Source organism: Phragmites australis, chromosome 5 (assembly GCF_958298935.1).
Source record: "Phragmites australis chromosome 5, lpPhrAust1.1, whole genome shotgun sequence".
NCBI classification, from domain to species: Eukaryota; Viridiplantae; Streptophyta; class Magnoliopsida; order Poales; family Poaceae; genus Phragmites; species Phragmites australis.
The window spans coordinates 39254606-39274048 of NC_084925.1; the positions used below are offsets into that span (position 1 = coordinate 39254606).

Below are 19443 nucleotides of genomic sequence, written 5' to 3' on the forward strand. Positions count from 1 at the left end.
ATGACTCTCATCTTATACAGACCAAAGAGACGTACGAGATGCATACGCAGGTGGAGCAAGCTTGTGGGGAAGCAAGCAGGTCATCAACGTAGAGGGATCAGAACCCTCTCCAGGACTACATGAGGATGAGAGAGTCCCGCTTCCTATCCGCTATGCGTGATCTAAGTGGTTGTGCCTCACATTGGAGGGGGTATGACATATCAGCCATGGACCCGTCTCATGCCTCCCACAGTAGGCGCTCGTCTAATACCCGTGATGAACCCGTTCGGGCACAGTCGCAAAAGGCACATTCGGCTCCGGAGTATCATGTGTCACATTCTGGTGCTAAGGACGAGGAGTGCACGCATGCTCCTTCGCCCGAGCAATGTACACTAGGTTCACAAGCCCCGTAGTGGACACATCCTCCTTAGACTATGCTGACACATTCGCATGCAGCATCGACTCATCATGAGGACACCATTGACTGCACGTAGCATATGCCTGACTAGAGTGCTACTCATGATTTTAACTGGGCTACTGTAATGTAGGCTGCCAGCTTCACCGAGCTCCTCAGCGTACAATACCCCTAATATCTCGATGCACCTGGAAGTTCACAGTGGTACCAACAGGATGAGCCTTCGGTACATCGAACTCTATCGGAGCATATTCTAGGGGCGTCCACACTGTTGTATGAGGGTCCTTCGTCATAGTACATATAGGGTAGAGTTAGCGGGGTGGGATACATGTTCGATGGGGTACCACAGGGCAGGATGACGACGATGACAAGTAAGGGAACACGTGGCAGGGGCCAACGCAGGCCGCTGGGATGAGAGCCACACACCCACCAGATATGTACACTCCTAGGGATTGCGTGCGTCATCGTCGCCGTTGAGTCACCAGTGCAGTTGTTCGGTGCACTTGTACTTGTTAATGACACATGTATTATTGATTTTATTGTCATAGTCATTCTTATTATTTATTATTCATTGTATTGTTAATTTAAATATTTTTAATTTATGTAATGCTTTATTGTCATAGTCATTCCTATTATTTATTATTCATTGTATTGTTAATTTAAATATTTTTAATTTATGTAATGCTTGTCAAATAATTCTGGCACATAACTTTATTTTTATATTTATTAAGCTTTGTTACATATTAATTATGATATTTAATATTTTTTAAATAATCAGAGATTCGTGCTTTGGTGCAGAGCCATAACGTTGTAGTGAAGGATTAATAAATCTATGGCGAGTCTTCGAGTACATGCTTTCTATGCACACCTACAATGATTTTATATAGCACTTAATGCCTCCTTGCAGGTTATTCGTGAAGAGAAGGATGATTCCTTCAAAGAGAACAACCTAATCCAAGCCGTGAAAAAATTGCATACAAGACCCTTATGTTCTGCGTAACCGCTCCGCTTCAATATGTAACCATTGAGGACCTTAGAGCTCTCTTGCACGAGCAGCGTCAAACATATCTCAGCGTGTGCGAACTGACTGACTATCCTTCTGTTCTAGGTTTCTATAGGAGACAAAGAACGATAGTGATGTTGCCTGACCAGTATGCATTCCGCATTTAGGTTTGTAGTTTTCTATGTGATCACTCTACTTATCTTTTTTCATTGATTCGAATGCTCCTTTCTCCGTTAGGTGTTCTCGAAAGATGCACATTTGATCAACAAAGACATCATAAAATTTTTGGTGATGTATATGCTCTTTGGCCGGGGTGTCATGTCTGGTTCACGTAGACGGCGACGGTCAGCGAACCTAAGGAGTATAAGGGTGCCCTCTATTACTCATATAGAAAATAATGAGGACGATGAGGATGATGATTTTATGCCCCCAATGTCTCAACATTCCAGCAACAATACATGAGAAGGTTCAAGGAACACTACAAGAGAACGTTCACACGCCACATCAGATGGTATACAACCGATATGGAAATAGAACATGCTACTACCATGATAGCTCAAGATGACGACGATGACGATTTCATGACACAGCGACCCCTCCTTTCAAGGCCTCCATCTCTGGAGGACATTGATAACCCTAAAAATAATGGTGAATTTGATGGTACCCATCATTACAACTTCTCATTACCACTTCAGAGACGACAATCATCTTACCTAGATAGCATTGACTGGCATAGCTGGTATTCTTCCGCTAATTTGCATCGCCACTTTTCTCCGCCATCTTGAGATGATCTAGGTGTTCAACATCTATGCACTATGAACTATGCAAATGTCAGACATGACTATTTATTTTGTTTAACTTTCCATTTAATTAGTTCAGTTCGATAGGTATACGGTTAGTGCTTATATTAACGTACTATGTTACGAACTATTTGTGAACTTTATGTCTAATTAATGTGATGGTAAGTTTATTATATTAACATACTATCCAAGCAGAATTCTTTCCAACATATAAAAAAACATTACTTACAAAGCTACTTAAGTATCGTTTAGACACTTCTATCTTAACTCAGACTTTAGACATGCCAATGCTTATGCTAGTGTCCTCTTATGACTAATGTTGTATCACGAGCATCTTGGGGACTGGTATAGACTGGGTTGTATCATCATCACCTCAAGGACTAACATTAATTGCAGCTCTAGCATCAACCATGTGATTATATGAACCGTTCAACACACAAGAATTACTTGCTTTAGGATGAATGCTTAAAGCAGGCTTTGACTTTGAATTAAGATCAAAGGGATAAATATTACTTCTACACCCACTCAAAATTAATAGTTTTCGTAGGGAATGCTTTTATAGGATTATATGCCTCCATGCAGAGGCAACAATAACTCATTGCTGAACTTTTGTAAAATGAAATGATCACACCAAGCAAAACTTTCACATGGGATCTCTATCAAGCATCAATACCATAATTTTTTTAGTTTTCACGAGGAATCCTATGCTCTAGTCCTAGCCAAGCCCATGCACGTAATACATGGACAAGCCCCCAACAACCATAAATAACCCCATCCTCTTCCATATATAGACCATTCTTTTCTCAGCCCTCTCAACTATAATATCTTCCTCAGGTCCACCAAGCTCACCCAAGAAATATTAGGGGATTTTCATCTCTCAAAGGTCGAACCGTCGATGTGCTTCTGTAGCGATCCTTATAGGCTTCGTGAGTCCTATGACATCTCTTACACCTATGATATACGCTTCTTCACGTGTGCCAATTACCAGTACGACAAGTTTCGATATGGACCGTACAAGTACCCACCGATATAGTGACATATATCACTCATGCGGTAATTTTCGTACGATTTCATGCACTGTATTACTGATCTACCATCTTGTTATTTGTCCAGTCTCCTCTACCTATATGTGACTTCATGGAATGGCTAGATATGGAGCAAATAAAGCACCAGAAGCAGTGGGTCGATATGAGTATGCAGTGGAGGAGGGAAGCGTACGAACGTCGAAAGTACGAACAACAACAGGAGGAACTATGGTTCAAGCGTCAGGAGGAGGAGCGCATAAGGAAGATAGTGAAGGAGTGCACCGCGGCTGAGGCACACGAAGCAGAGAGGGAAAGGAAGTAGAAGAGGGCCTAACGCGCTAAAGCAGAGGGCCCTGATGCCCTGCAAAAGAGCAAATATCCTAGATGTACTTATTACAAAGCATCTATTGTAACCCGATCTATTTTCATTCCCTAAGACATGTTAGGTTTAGCAGCGGCACACTATTAAGTTAATCTTTAGGCGTAACATATATGCAAACATTTGTTGTCATCATCTCTTTATGGTTAGGGTCCATTCATGCAGCGACAAAAAATCCCCATATCCCATGTAATGTTTATCAGCGTATGTAACCTCTATACTGAGTTATATGATAATCATACTTCATAATTATTATTGTTCGATAAATTAGAATTTGTATCTCCCAACGTTACTTAACTAAAAAGGTTACCCACACAAATACATTAACTGAAAGATAAAATATTGACAAAATTACGTTGAAACAAATTTACATACACTCATTCATCCAGTTTTTTCTTTATTTATTCGCTTGTGCCCTGATAAAATAAAGTTATACTACTGCACTCTATTCAACCCCACTATCACCAGTAAGTACTGCACTCTATACAGAAATATAATACGAAATGACACACACTCACTCATCAAGTTTCTTTCTTTATTTATTCGCTCGTGCCCTAATAAAATAAGAACGAGGAATTTAGGGAAAAAACCGGGACTAAGAACGACTGCTCTGCGAATAATGAGGGGGAAAGAGAGAGAGAGACTTTCTGAAGTGATGTTGGCCACGGAGAGGAAGGTGAGCAAGCAGCAATCACCGGTTCCTGGCTGCTGCATCTGGCCTAGTGCAGGCGAGGTGCGCAGGTTCAGCGGCCGTGGTGATGGTCGTCGTTGCTAGCGTAGTGGCGAGAGCCCAGGGCGGTGGCGGCGGATTCGATGGCAGCCTAGAGCGCGGGGGTCGCGGTCTTCCATGGCGGAGGCCGTGCTGTGTTGTTACCGTCAAGGAATTGGATGGAGATTGGAACAAGGAGAGGAGAGGAGAAAGAAAATTGTCTGGCTAGGCCAAGGGGCTACCACATCGAGCGTCGGGGAGGCGGCTCCGGGGCGGCCGCGAGCTGGAACCGGGCGACGGCGACGGCGGCGAGCAGGTAGCATCGGGAGAGACCGGTGGCGGCGAGGAGGTGACAGCGCAAGGGGGGGTAACGCTATTCCTTTTCCCTGCATCCGCAGGGGCCACCGACGCCTGCGAGCATGACTAGCCAGGAACGAGATTTCCTGACGTGCCTGCTAGCCTCGCTTGGAGATCCCTTTTGGACTAGCTGCACCTGGCTCCAGGGACTAACCGACTGAGCAGGCAACCAGTCATGCCAAGCCTGCACCTCGCAAGCTTGGTGCATGCTACAACACAATCGAAGCCACGCGTTTGGATGAAGTAACCAAACCCCTTGCTAATCGAAGCCACGCGCATCCAACGTTCCTGCCCCAGCTCGTCGACCTCCGCAACTTCGCCGATATCGATCGGTACGGGTGCGGCTGCCCCATTTAATTCCCTCTTTTTCTGCAGTATTGCTCACTGTTTTATTGATTGCTTCAGGTGATTCCTTCGGATCTCTTCGAGACGTCCGCATCGGGAGCTTGATGGATTGGGCGAGTGGAAGGAGAATAACCAGTTGTTCTGTGCATTATGGGGTAAGGATCTCAACCAGCACGCACAAACAATTTTTAAGTGCATAGGAGTAGTATGTTCCGCAGTTTTGTGTGTCAATTCCTAAGTCGATTGCCCATGGTATTTGAGCCACCATGTCGGATTTTACATGGATTTTGGATTTTCATTATTGTATCTATACCAGCTTTTTATAGAATTGAGATGTACTAGCGTTTCCTGTTAAACAAATATATCTACTAAACCCGAGCCAGGCATTTGTAAGTTGAGTAGTGGAATCGATCTGCTAAGTATATTCTGATTTCTGAATTTGAATGCGATGGAATAAAGTAGTGGGTGATAGTGGCGGCAAGTGCTGAATCCGAAGCACCACACTGTTCAAGCAGACTGTTTAAGTGTACAGAAAAAGAGGGCAAGAAGTTAAACATGAACTAGTTGTCAAGAAATTCTGGTAGCAGACAGTAAAGACAACGCTATTTTCAGGTCCTGCGGTTCTTCTCTAATAAGTCAGCACCTTATTAGATGCTAAAAAATAGACCAGCACGGTACATCGTCTGAATAACCATTATGATGGATTCATCTAGTTGAAGATATTAAGAGCCTGGTGCTTCATCTCCACAGCTTCGAGGAGCTTCTTAGCCACCATGCATGCGTACACTGAGGAGCCCTTAGGTATCTGCACAATACCAAGATATGGAGTATTATAATTAATGTTAATGCTAGAGACACAGGGAAAAGGATCAAGAACCTACTTTCAGTAAAGAAAATTGATATTTACCTTTGTATTGAACATGAATATATGGTGATCTCCTATAATTCCCCCGACAACATGGATGAGCTCAAGACGGAACTCCTCTAGAACCTTTGCAGCACAAAGCAAAGAGTTGTCCCTCTTCTTCTCTGTGAACTTGATGTTTATTTCGTCATCAACTATGCGGACATCAACATCACACTCCTTGGACCTTCTTTGAACCCAGGAGCTCCTTATAGTCCCGTTCATCTGATTGTTTTGATCATCCCTCACTGGCTGCATTGAAGAGCTTTCCCCATCATCAGCTGCCTCATCATCCAACTTAAGCATCTTCCTCCTATCAGTGCTGTTCCTCTTCTTTTCCACTAGGATCTTCAGTTCTTTCACTGTTCTATTGAGCTCATTGATGTATTCAATGGCATCTCCAACTATAGAGGCCCTGTCATTCTGGAGAATAAATTTGCAACAATTCGTAACATATTTTGTTATGCTGGTCATAAATATCTTAAGTTTCTGTAATGAGATGCTCATATGTTGTGCAAACTGAAGAATTACATCATATTTTGTTGGATGTTGATACTGAAGATCTATTTACATGAATCTGTCGACTAAATACAGTAATACACAAAAAACACTTGAATATTCACCTAAAATAAAGTAAATAATGAACCTTCCTCCACATGCTTCAAGAACCAATACCATTTAACTTTTGTTTCTTGAGAAACCTATATCAGGTGGGCTGGCGAGTAGGACTTTATAAAAGTTCGCTAATGATGAAAACATCTTTCATAATTCATTTTTACCATACATGTTTGTTTTAGTTCACTTTTCTCTAGCGAAAAAATCTGGATGGATATATTCAGGAATTCCATTATATCCTGATACCAGTGAAACTTAGCAAAATTCTAGAAAATCCATGTGATCGTGCAAATCGAGCTATCTGTAATGTGAGAAACAGATATTTGTACGCAAAAAGATAAGTTAGACAAACCTTAGTAGGGTTTGGGAACAGTGATCTTAAAGCCCCATACTTTACATTTAGCTGCTCCCTCCTCTCCCTTTCAGTTGCAAAGTTAGCTTTTCTCTTGCCCTTGCCAAACCCACCTTTCTGTCTTCTGCTTCCCAGTATTGGACTTTCGAACTGCCTCCCATCTATCTCCTGGAACATATTCTCTGGGACCCCTGGTACCCCTATCATTCCATCTCTCTCATCATCACTTGTAAACAACCCATAATTTTGTGGCAGTGAATGATAGAGATCCTTCAACAGATGAGATTGAGTAGCATGATAACTTAACTGTAGAGTTGAATCGCTGAACATCATTCCACTCTCATGAATTGCACCTGGAAGGTCATTGTTCAACTCCAAATGATTGGCAGTGTTCTGTGCTGAATCACCAAAGATATGTTCCGTTGAAGGAAATTCAGGAGTAAAATTGCACCTTTGGATCTGTAAAACATTTGAGAGATCATGTGCAGCTGCGTAAGCACCATTTGGATATGGTACAGCATTGTAGTCCAGGATCTGTTGTTCCACAGTTATGTTATGTGGACCTTCTCCTATCTGATGGCTGAGGATATGATCTTGGACACCGAAGCTAGCAGGAACCAAATTTGCAGTTTCTACTGGAGGCGCTTCTTGTATCATGTGGCCACTGTGGTCCTTCTCCATGTCAATCCCAAGCTGGTGTTGAAGATGGCCGATTACCCTTGCAGGCTCTGAGGTAAGATTAGCTGGATTGGAGAGATCTTCCATGGAAAAGGAGGTGACTGTGAAGTTCTGCTGTTCGGCATTTGTAATGTCATAGATGGAAGATTGGGAGGAATCATGAATCAGCGATCCTGCCATGAGAATAGGATCATGGGAACCATCAAAATAGCCTCCCCCAAGAATCATGTTGGCCTCTGTTGCCTTCAGTCAAGATCTAAAAAAACATCATTTAGGAACTAATGAGCACCACATAAGTATCTAGAGTAGTAAAACTTATAGAAAGAAGCAAATTCAAGAAATGAGACTGATTAAAAATACAACAGTAGCATGTTAGAAGTGAACTAGTTTGGATCTGAAATAGACAGAATAATTAGCTGGAGCACATATATATAGGGAAAAGACAACTCAACCTGAATAAAACAGGGATAGAATTGAGTAGGCAGAGAAGATTGCAGCTGGCCTGGTTGGTTTGTTTGTTCGAGAGGAAGAGAATACGTAGGGTTTAAGCTAGGCAATCTGTTTCTCTCTCTTTTCCGTGTGGAGAAGTTTTATTAGCACATTGGATGAGACAGCAAGCCTTTTTGCTTCCTTAAGACCCAGCAAACTCCCTTGCGTCTTTACTTGCACCCTAGTCCTAAAAATATGAATCTTGCTGGTTTGTGCTTCAACTACCAAGCTCAACAATCAATCAGCAGAACACAGACTAGTAAATATAGATAATGACCAAAGTGCCCTTTGCCCTTCTATAATTCCATCTTCTAAACAAAGCACCACAAGTCCAAAGGTTGAGAAGGTGGTGTTTTGAAGCTCAAAGTCAGTTCTCATGATGAAAGCAAAACAGATTAATTTAGCACTGGAAGAGACGAGATGAGAAGAGAACAATACCAAGATTCTTGTAACAGATCAGGCGGAGTAAAAACAGTTCAGAAACTAGTAGGCGAGTAGCTCAAAACCATCCTTGAGAATGTGTTTGAGTGCGCTGCCAATAATATATATACAAGATCATGGTAAGAAGCAAAATGTAATTGGCATGTGAAGGCACTAATGCAAAAATTTGCTTGTCATGTAAAATTGATGAACAAATAACAGAATATGTCAATATCAAAACCAATCATTTCCTAAAAGTTTCTCCTGAACAATCCAAGAAGAGGTCAAAGTGAAAGGCTATCATATCATTATCATTAAGAACAGCCACGAGAAAGACGGAAAACTCACACTCTTTGAACTTGGCATCTTTGCTGTTATTCATGCCATAGGAAGTTGGGAAATGCAAGTCATGCCTTCTCCATTCCTCCGTATTTTGTGAACGTTATGCTGTAGTGTGCTTTCAGAAACTAAATGGACAAGTACAACTACCTAAAAGACCAGACAGTTGCAAAGGTAGGCATAACCTTGCATCACTGTGTAGAACTTAATGATAGTATCATGGCATGCACGAATGTCTTTGTGCCTTTTACACTTGGATCTTATTTCTTTTCCATATGATATCTCTGCTAGGTAGAGACGGTCTACCCTGCGAATTCATTGAACTGGTACTCTGAAGATATATTTCAGGAATAAAACATGTTTTTTTATTGAACTTTAAATACAGAACTGAACGTCCCGTTTCACAGAATGTCGCGATTGGAAAAACAGCATCCTGCAACCTCTCTCAAATCCATCTTGGTAGGAAGAGTGAGGGATGACCCTGCTATTTGTTAACAAGTATGTTGCCCTATTAGTTAATCGTGACATATGTCTTCCTTTCAGAAAATAATAGAAACAAACAGAGCAATCGAGCTCAACCGCCATGCTTGTATCTGAGCTTAGCTTTGTACCTTTGATAGAAGGATCTTATAAACATCGTTGAATTAGTTCATGGGTACTATCCATGCTAAACAGCCTGTTCTTTCCCTGACTAGGTGGGACATGAATCATATGGCTTGAATGCTGATTTTGGAGCTCACATTTGTTTAGATACAAAATTTTGGCGATAAATGCATACCTAAATAAAATATAGGTACAGGTTGATAAGACCGAAGACACAAGTATGCCATTCACCTTCATGCTTAAGTAGATTATACTGTGTGTTAGTGTGTAGGGTTACTAAACGAACAATCCTGATCCTTTTGCAGAGCTGTATTACAATGACAAATCCAATGAAGAATAAGAAGCATGCATCTTCTGTGAATCAAGCTGGTGAAATGTTGTGAAACTGGTGTTAACCCAGAAGGTGGCTGCAAGATGTGGTAGGAAATTGCGACAGAAAAGAAAATTGCAGGCAGGACATGGCTGGAAACCATTACAAAGGTCACAGCATAGTACAACTACAGATGAGATCAACCAGACAAGTTCATTTAGTACGGTCAGGGGTTGCTGCCGTGCTGGTTGTGAGTGACATCTCGGCGTGCGGCGGTGCAGGTCGGGGCGACGCGGTGAACCCGTCTTGGTCGCTGCCCGCGCACGACGGCGAGCAACGAGGAAGGGGCGGTCAAGGTGGTCGCAGCCGTCGGCGGCGCAGAGCCATACTGCCGCATTCCAGCAAACGCTCGCTGCCTGCTGTCAGGGAAATTGCGAGAGAAATTTTTTTTAAAAAAATGCGGGCAAGACGAATATGGCTGGAAACCATTACATAGGTCACAGCTTAGGTCATCTTCAACAGCTACTTTAAATTTTTATCCTAAAAAATACTATTACAGCATCCTCTATCACTATTACAACCTCTTTTATTTTTTCATCTTCAGCAGCTACCCCATTTCTTACCTTCTACTCCTCTTTTTCTCTCTCCGAGCCCGCTGTCAGCCTCTGTGAACAGTTCATCCTAAAAAATACTATTACAGCATTCTCTATCACTATTACAACATCTCTTATTTTTTCATCTCCAGCAGCTACCCCATTTTCTACCTTCTACTCCTTTTTTTCTCTCTCCGAACCTGCTGTCAGCCTCTATAAACAGTGTTGCTACAGTAATACTACAGTGCTTTACGGAGTACTGTAGCACTGGATGCACTGGATAGCTCCACTGCTGGAGGTGGCCTTAGTAAATAACACGTACAGATGGGATCAACCAGACAAGTTCAACGTCAACTAAGTACGAGAGGGCATAAAAATAGCACTGCTGCAAAGCAAATTACAATAGGAGTCTAGTGGAAGCAACATGTTATTTGCCCAAACGACTAATTATACTCTTGACTCACTAAATAGAACTGACTTTGCCACACAATAAGCATGCGCCCTGCCCCTTCGATCAATATCCATCACCATCATTAGCGCCGCTCTTCCCAGAGTTTAAATTATGGCCCACGATACCAAGTTTGTCGATGCGTCGATAGGCTATTGTCGTCGCCACAAAATATGACACACAACCAAATACTACGAACATTAACTCGTAGTGTGGGTCAATCAATTTATCATACCATGTCATGAACCTCGCGACTGCCGGCCTACAAAAGGGAAGTAAAAAAAAAAAATACAGCGTTGTTAGATTAGCATACATGTTTCAAAACTGAGATAGAGCATGCCTATTCATTTCGAAATGATGTTAAAAAATAAGTAGAGAGCTACAATAATGCTGAGCCTTAGTATTCTACTATTGATGCTAATTAGTATAGCTGTAGCTTCGAAAACCAGATATATTGTAGAGCTAGCAACAGCAGACAACTTAATTGCATATCGTTTTAAGATATGAGGAGGAATTGACAGCAGAAGCGCAGTATGTTCATCAATGTGAAACACAATCTACAGGGTTAAAACAGTATGCAAATTGGATTGACTACAATGAACTGTGCTGTTACATCCTATCCTTCCTTACTCTTTCCTTTCCATCGAGAGGAACCTCTTCTGCTCTGCCCACTTTATACCCTCGGTTCCCTTAGAGATGGCAGGGTGTTACCGGCCCAGCAGCAAGCACTCCGGTCAATATTAATGGTATAGAAAATCATAGCAAACATATTGATTGTGACACAAAATTATTTACTAAACTCAATTGTCAGATGAAATATAGATTGTAGAACCAGCATACCACGGGAACAGGTGAAAAGAAGCAGGCATTTCTTCTTTCTTACTTTATGTTATGGCATTGTGAAATTGAAAATAGATCAACAGCCCATCCAAAAGGAGAACCAGAGATGCAACACGCCCACCAAGTCAATCTATGGAGAGAAAAAAGAACTAGCACTCATCGCTACAGGTACTCCCTTTCTTTAGGTAATTCTACCAGAAAAAAAGTAGGGAAGCTCCCACATCCCCACATCCATATACTTTATACCCTCGGTTCCTTTCTTTAGGCCTTTCTTCCATCACCCCCATTGTGGATTTTTATTTTGATCCAGGCACCATTAGGAACAAAATTAAAAACAATTTAATTTAATAGTCCAATACCATTTTTAAATAAGAAAGACAGAGGATGGCAACAAAACTAAGATACTAACACAAGACAAATACACAATACTATAAGATATGAAGCACAGCCGCCAATTATGGTGATGTGTACAGGCACCTGTTCCTTGTATATGGACAAGTATATTACCTAGTAGATTCATTTTTTTTTAGAACACAGGTTTGTATTGTAAGTTAGCAGAAGTTGTGAACAGGGAAGATACTACTGGTCTACTATCACTTAACCTACTTTCAGTGACAAGGACAACTCTGGAATCCCCATGCTCAGGTGGCGAAAATATTATGCACCCAGTGGGTGGCAGTACGACAGGAATTCAAATGTTAAGAAACCTACACAACCAAAACCTAAATCTCGCTTATAACTACAACTGCAATGGTTCCATCACAAGCGAACATCAAGAAGAAAATTGTCTTCAAACAAATGTCAAATCGTATGGCAAAGACAACAATAGAGAAAATCAGCAAGGGGTCATCCAAGAAAACATTCATTGAAACCTGCAGAATTTGTGGCATACAGTGGGGCCGTGGTCTTTAGTGCATTGATCCAAGCTCAACAGACGGCAGTGGTAAAATTGAAATATATACAAAAAAGGTCATGTTAAATTATAGCCAGATCCAAGCTTTTAACATAACGTTTCAGAGTCCAGACACAAAATTGCCATTCATGTTATGCATCTACAGCCACCAGACCAAGAGAAATCCGGGACACCATGAATCAAGGTTGAGCACACAGGAAAACATAGCTGACATGATACCAAAAGCATTGCAAGGGGCATACCATCATGTTAATTTATACTGTAGACCCTATTCTTTTTTTTATATAAATCAACCGAAGGCTAAAAGGCCAACATGAACTCACTGCATTCATAGACCCTACTCTGAAATCACACGAACACTTGCACGACATTAACCTAACAAGAGATCCTCTTACGGCGTTCAGGAGTCAGGCGCCTAGGTTAATCAGCATTAGCGAGGAGTATGATTTTTACGCGAGGGCCAATAACTAAGCAAACGCCTGAATTGAATACGCGGTCTCACCTGGAGGTTAGGGATGCGACGGGTGCGAGCAGCTGCAGCGGCCGCGGCGGTTGGAGACGTAAAGGTCCTCATCAGCTGCGCTGCTAGTGCGGAACGCGGCATCCATGGCGCGGCAGGGCGGAGGGAGGGCAGCGCCGGGGCTTGGAGGATATCTCCGGCACGCGTCGGCTCACCAGTCACCACCGATAGGGCTGCCGACGATCCCGATAGGCGGCGGGAAACCCTCTCCAACGCCGGTCGCAACGGATCGGATTCCTGTCGTCGCTGATGTGTGGAGCCAGATCGTCAGTAAACATGTCACATGACTTCGACTACGTAACCATGTCACAGTAACTTCGACGTAAATGGATCTCGGTCCGGTCGCAACATCGCCATCTCTCCTGTCTGGTTGGGTCGGGTGCTGCGGATCTTGGCTCCCTCGCCGACTGGTACTCGTTCAATCTTGGCCGTATATTCTTATTCTAATTACAAAGGATACATACACGTGCACACGTCTAACTGTTGGAACGTGTAACCGATAGGGCTGCCTGTGAGTACGACGCCCATTCGGGAATTCCAAAGCAAAAAAGCAAAAAGTACTTAAAACAAACAGACGCTTTCTCCTATTATTGTTATGGTTTAGTATCATCTTGCAAGAGTAAGGCGTGTACACCGATATAAATAGTGGTGCTTTCTCTCTTACTTAAAACAAAGTGAGTGAGAGAGTGAGCTCTTGCTATAGATACACACATATGCGTATTTGTGTATTTTTTTAATGTAAAATTGTATGGCTTATAACTTATGATGCGTGACTGTAACGCGGTTATAAGTTAGCATAATCTTTTTGCCACCAACGTATTCTGCTTGATGCTTCGTTGACGATCCGCGCGGTTGCAACTTGTATCAAATCCTCTCTTCATCGACCTGACTTTAAGTCCATATCGTTATTAATGTTTATTTTGGTCCATAGCATGTTATTTGCGGTAAATTATTTTATATCAGTAAATAGTTATAAAATATATCTCCAAGTAGAATATGGTATTATTAGAATAATACATATATTTTCAACACCAACTCTATTAAAAAACACATCCAACTGATGGACGTCGGGATAAATAATAAAGAAAAAATTACAAAAACTCACTTGCATGATAAGAGGATTTTTATTTACTCACTCATAAGAACATTCTGTTCAATCTTCACCTGTAAATTTTAAGTGTCTTCAGATATCCCTTGGATCCAAATATCGCTTTAACCGTCACACGTGTATGCCACATGGACATGGATCCTGCTGCGGCTTGTCCATCTTGGCGGGCATGCAGTTTGGCTCATATCTATAGTTCTCATGGCTCGGCTCCACTGCATCGCTCTCCTCCCAACTCACAAGCTCGTCACCCCAGCAATCAGCCTAAGCTGACCTGAGATGAGCGGTGTTGGGGTGACGAGCTTGAGAGTTGGGAAGGGAGCAATGCAGTGGAGCAAAGTCATGAGAGTTAGCCAAGCCATACATTCGTCACACTGGATGAGCCAATGGAGGCAACACAACAGGATTTGCGGCCATGTGATGTACACGTGTGACAGTCAAAACGACATATGGATCTAAGGAGTATATGAAAACACTTTAAATTTATATATGTAAAACTGAACTGAAAGTTCTTATAAGTAAGTAAATAAAAACCCCTATCATACAAGTAGGGTTTTAAATTTTGCTAATAATAAATCTCATAACCTTGCAAAAGGTTCTTATTGAAATACGCTCACGTGTGCATAAAAATGGGCATCGTAGTTTGAACTTATACCACTCCACTAAGACGTCCATATTTTAGTTACACCAATACATAAGTTTCGTGTATGGCTAGGTTTACAATTTCCATCCCATACTAACGAAGATCACATCGCCCTAGATACAGGAAATACAACGACAATCATAGAAGATATATATTATTTCAATCTTTCCTACTTGGATCTAATAAATAAACTAAAAGTATGGCTGGATACTTTGTAGATATTTCAAGGGCGCTATGCCAAATCTTGAATAGTTTTTTTTATACATACAGTATTTTGTTGGCAAGCTCCCTCGAAGGTAGCTTATCTGCATCACAGCTCCTAGCACATAAGTTACAATGGATCAAATTCACAAGGATAGAGTTGGGATTCGGTTTCATTTGGCATTGTGGTGTGTTTTTAGAAGTAGTTTTTTATATCTGATGTTTGTGTGTAACAATTAGTTGGAAATTTATAGTCTTGTTTCTAGCTGTAACAGCGAAATATCACTGCTACTAAAGATTCATCTAACTAATTGTATCTCGTAGCGCAACTTAGCACATCACAAAGAATCAGAAACTGCAATGAAGTTTGATCTCAGAGACTGTTCAGAGTGGTTCGTGTAACTGCACATGCCCTTATCAGCACTTGGTCCTTGCAGCTAAGCACGGCTTCGTGCTTGCAAAGGGACAATTTTTGTGTGATGACATATCCATGGTAGAAGGAGCAGCAGCAGCTGCTACTTCAGAAATCCAGCACGAATTGAATAGGTCTCGGTCTCGGTCTCTGCGTATGAGGTCCAGCTAACTGGAGCACATTTAATTTTCATCAATCCATTATCATGTAAAATTTTAGTACAAACTAGTCGATAGATATAAACATGCAAACAATGAATACCAACTGATTCTTATCTAAAGATTGTGATTAATTCTACTATCCTATCGGTAGAGATGTTATTTTACGATATTTTGTGATAGTACAGTGATTTTCTACAAATTATTTGTATGTTTACATCTATTTACTAATTTACACTAAATTTTTTTCCAGGATCTAGAGGAGCACTTGCGCGAAAATATGGGTAAAATTATAATGACGGAACTTATTAACCCAAACGGAAAACTAGTCGGCGGATCGGAGCAGCTCGTCCACGTGGCTACACCCATTGAGCCCTGCACCACCAGCCAGCCCTAAACCCGCAATGCAACGGCTATTTTCTCTTCTCGTGTCCTCCTCGGCGTACTAGCCGTTGCGGTGCGGCGGCCTTCCCCTTCCCTCCTCCTCCTCCTACAAATAATCCTCAGTGACCGATCCCTAAACCCCCACAGAGCAAGCGACTCTTCTCTCTCCCTCTCCTCGCCTCCCCACGCCGATCTCGAGCGCTTGGGCAGACGAGACCTCGCTTGTTAAAGCTCTCGAATTTCTCGCTGTTGATCCGCTTGTTTAATTATTCTATCTTCTTCGCGTATTAGTTCGTGTTCGATTATACTAACCTGCAATTAATCCGTTCTTTTATTTACTATTTCTGCTATTGGTATTACTGTTTGTGCTTGTTCCGTTCTGTTGCTGCTAACCATGGACGCAGGCTCCCACTCGATCTCCTCGGAGAAGAGCCGAGCCGCGGCGCCGCGGCCGCCGCTGCAGGAGGCCGGCTCCCGGCCCTACATGCCGTCACTGAGCACGGGATCGCGCAACCCGTCGGCCAAGTGCTATGTGAGTTCCTTTCTCCCCGAGATTCTCAATGTTATGTGCGCGCGCGTAGGGTGTTCGACGATTTGCCTGACCGAGCTTGGCTGGTTCTCATTCTCTTGTGCCTGACCGAGCTTGCCTCCTGACTGCAGGGCGACAGGTTCATCCCGGACAGGTCGGCGATGGACATGGACATGGCACACTACCTGCTCACGGAGCCCAAGAAGGACAAGGAGAACGCGGCGGCCGTGGCGGCGTCCCCGTCCAAGGAGGCGTACCGCAGGCTGCTCGCCGAGAAGCTTCTCAACAACCGGACGCGGATCCTCGCCTTCAGGAATAAGCCGCCGGAGCCCGAGAATGTCTCTACCGACGCGGCTTCCTCCCACCTGCAGGCCAGGCCGGCCAAGCAGCGGCGCCACATTCCCCAGGTGCGCACACGCTCCTCTCATCCCACCTCTAGTCTCTAGATTGATGCAACGGATGTAGTGGTACTGGGATGGTGATCGCTGATGCGGCTTGAATCAAATTGTTCAGTCTGCGGAGAGGACTCTGGACGCTCCGGACCTCGTTGATGACTACTACCTCAACCTGCTCGACTGGGGGAGCAACAATGTGCTGTCCATTGCGCTCGGCGACACGGTGTACCTGTGGGACGCCTCGAGCGGATCCACGTCTGAGCTTGTGACTGTTGACGAGGACAACGGTCCCATCACCAGCGTCAGCTGGGCTCCCGACGGTCGGCACATCGCCGTTGGGCTCAACTCTTCCGATGTCCAGCTCTGGGACACCAGCTCGAACCGACTGGTATGTACATTGCCCTGCTTCATCCAAAAATGTTGTGGTGATGCCGCGATACATGTTCTCTGTTGCTGAATTAGACCATTCTTTCTCTACAGTTGAGAACTCTCAGAGGTGTGCATGAGGCAAGAGTTGGCTCACTCGCATGGAACAACAGCATCCTGACGACCGGCAGCATGGACGGCAAGATCGTGAACAATGACGTGAGGATTAGGAACCATGCCGTGCAGACGTACGAGGGACACAGCCAGGAGGTGTGTGGGCTCAAGTGGTCTGGGTCGGGTCAGCAACTGGCTAGCGGGGGCAACGACAACCTTCTGCACATTTGGGATGTGTCAATGGCGTCCTCCGTCCCATCTGCTGGCCGCAACCAGTGGCTGCACAGGCTCGAGGACCACATGGCCGCTGTGAAGGCGCTCGCTTGGTGCCCGTTCCAGAGCAACTTGTTGGCGACTGGCGGTGGTGGCAGTGATCGGTGTATCAAGTTCTGGAACACACACACCGGTGCATGCCTGAACTCTGTTGACACCGGATCACAGGTCTGCGCTCTTCTCTGGAACAAGAATGAGAGAGAGCTGCTGAGTTCACACGGATTCACACAGAACCAGCTGACTTTGTGGAAGTACCCATCAATGGTGAAGATGGCTGAACTCACTGGCCATACCTCTCGTGTCCTTTTCATGGCTCAGGTGAATTTTTCGTGCTAACTTTTACAGATTCTGTAAGCATTGAGTATATGTTAATATGAACTTTGCTGATGGTCTTGTTTGGTGAAATTGCAGAGCCCTGATGGTTGCACGGTAGCATCAGCTGCTGCGGATGAGACTCTCCGGTTCTGGAACGTGTTTGGAACCCCAGAAACGCCCAAGCCTGCAGCCAAGGCTTCCTACACTGGGATGTTCAACAGCTTCAACCATATCCGATAGGATGGATTATGAAAATGAGAACAAGCTCTTCAATTGGATATGGTCCTATAGACAGCTTATACTAGATCAACTGTCATTGGCTAAGCAGGCGGCGTCATAGACAGCTTTTGCTATTGATTGAGATGCTTTTGGGTTGATTTTTACCATTCCAGATGAGATCTACCTACCTTGGCTAAGCAGGCGGCGTGAGGGAGCAATGCAAATGCATAGTATTTCGGTATTGCCAATTGCTCGGTAAATGCTAACACAATTTCATTGTGATCTTGAAGTGGAAACTGAACCTAACAGTATCTTCGTTTTCTTTTATTTGCTACCTTTCAGAAGGAAAGTCAGAAATCAATGACACAATATCTGCAACGTTACAAGCACCAGAACAGCGAATGCAGAGAGCCACAGAGATTGAAATGCAGAGTTGCCAACTTCAGATAAGATACGGGCACCAGAACCGTGAAATGCAGAGAGCCACAGAGATTGAAGTGCAGAGTTGCCAACTTCAGATGAGATACACTGCGGCCTAGCTATGATGGCAATTTGTTACTTATCCTGTATGCTGTTCATTAAAACTGTTCGATGTACATCAAAGTACAATGTTTTGTCCCATTTGAATGCAACATCAAGAGGCCAGTTTGATGTGGCAGTTATTGTAAATCAACACAACCACTCGTTTGATAATTTATAATGGAATATTTGTCCTCTTTTTCCTTAAATCATCCGGAATTTCAGAAGTCTTTGGGAGTTCGGCGTTATTTTGCCTAATTAGGCACCAATTTTGCATTACGTTCCATTTTTTTTTCCGGCAGGTGGTTTCAAGGCTACACGTTGGAGCTGAGCTGCCAGATTAGCTAAGGCAGCCCGCAGTAGTCTGCAGGGCAGCTGAGCTGAAGAACGACGGGTCACACTTGAGGGATGCTCTCGTCTTGCAAAATTCTAGTTTGAACACAAAACAAGAAAAATATTACTCCCTGCATCTCATAATACATGACGTTCTACGATTTCGAGGTAATTTTACCCTATATTTTTCAGTTTTACCACTCTATTAAGTCTCTACTTTCTAAGTAAAATCTCATTTTTCAGGGCAAAAATACAAAAATAGACAATATATGTCAGCGTATTTGCGAAAATAGATAATATATCGGTGTATTTATAAATCTAGCACCTGTATTCGGCACTTTAAAATCCAAAAACTCAATTTCGGTACCTCAAACTCCAAAAATACATCGGACCCACTGATTTCGACAACTGAAGTGCCGAATACGGCAACTGAAATACTGA

General features: G+C 43.2%; 2 protein-coding genes and 1 long non-coding RNA gene across 4 annotated transcripts; 2 read left to right on the top strand and 1 right to left on the bottom strand.

Annotated features, from left to right (window-relative positions):
* The first annotated feature begins 4204 nt into the window (after positions 1-4204).
* On the top strand, positions 4205-10811 carry LOC133919592 (uncharacterized). The gene is made up of 4 exons (XR_009909938.1): positions 4205-4999; positions 5073-5167; positions 9718-10230; positions 10624-10811. It is a non-coding gene; the product is annotated as an uncharacterized LOC133919592 (long non-coding RNA).
* Positions 5722-8168, bottom strand: LOC133917677 (transcription factor EAT1-like). Its single transcript, XM_062361550.1, has 3 exons — positions 6884-8168; positions 5920-6339; positions 5722-5817 (listed from the first exon to the last, which is right to left on the bottom strand). Exons 1-3 carry the CDS (start codon positions 7787-7789, stop codon positions 5722-5724), a joined length of 1422 nt encoding a protein of 473 aa, XP_062217534.1. The 5' UTR covers positions 7790-8168.
* A 5130-nt stretch (positions 10812-15941) lies between the features above and the next one.
* LOC133919593 (cell division cycle 20.2, cofactor of APC complex-like) lies at positions 15942-18878 on the top strand. 2 transcript variants are annotated; one of them, XM_062364026.1, is made up of 6 exons: positions 15942-16471; positions 16600-16875; positions 16982-17251; positions 17344-17934; positions 18028-18405; positions 18493-18878. In XM_062364026.1, the coding sequence occupies exons 1-5, from the start codon at positions 16334-16336 to the stop codon at positions 18169-18171; spliced, it is 1419 nt and encodes a 472-aa protein (XP_062220010.1). In that variant the 5' UTR covers positions 15942-16333; the 3' UTR covers positions 18172-18405; positions 18493-18878. The 2 variants fall into 2 exon arrangements, with proteins under 2 accessions (XP_062220010.1, XP_062220011.1); XM_062364027.1 differs by having other exon boundaries at positions 18028-18388.
* Positions 18879-19443: the final 565 nt, after the last annotated feature.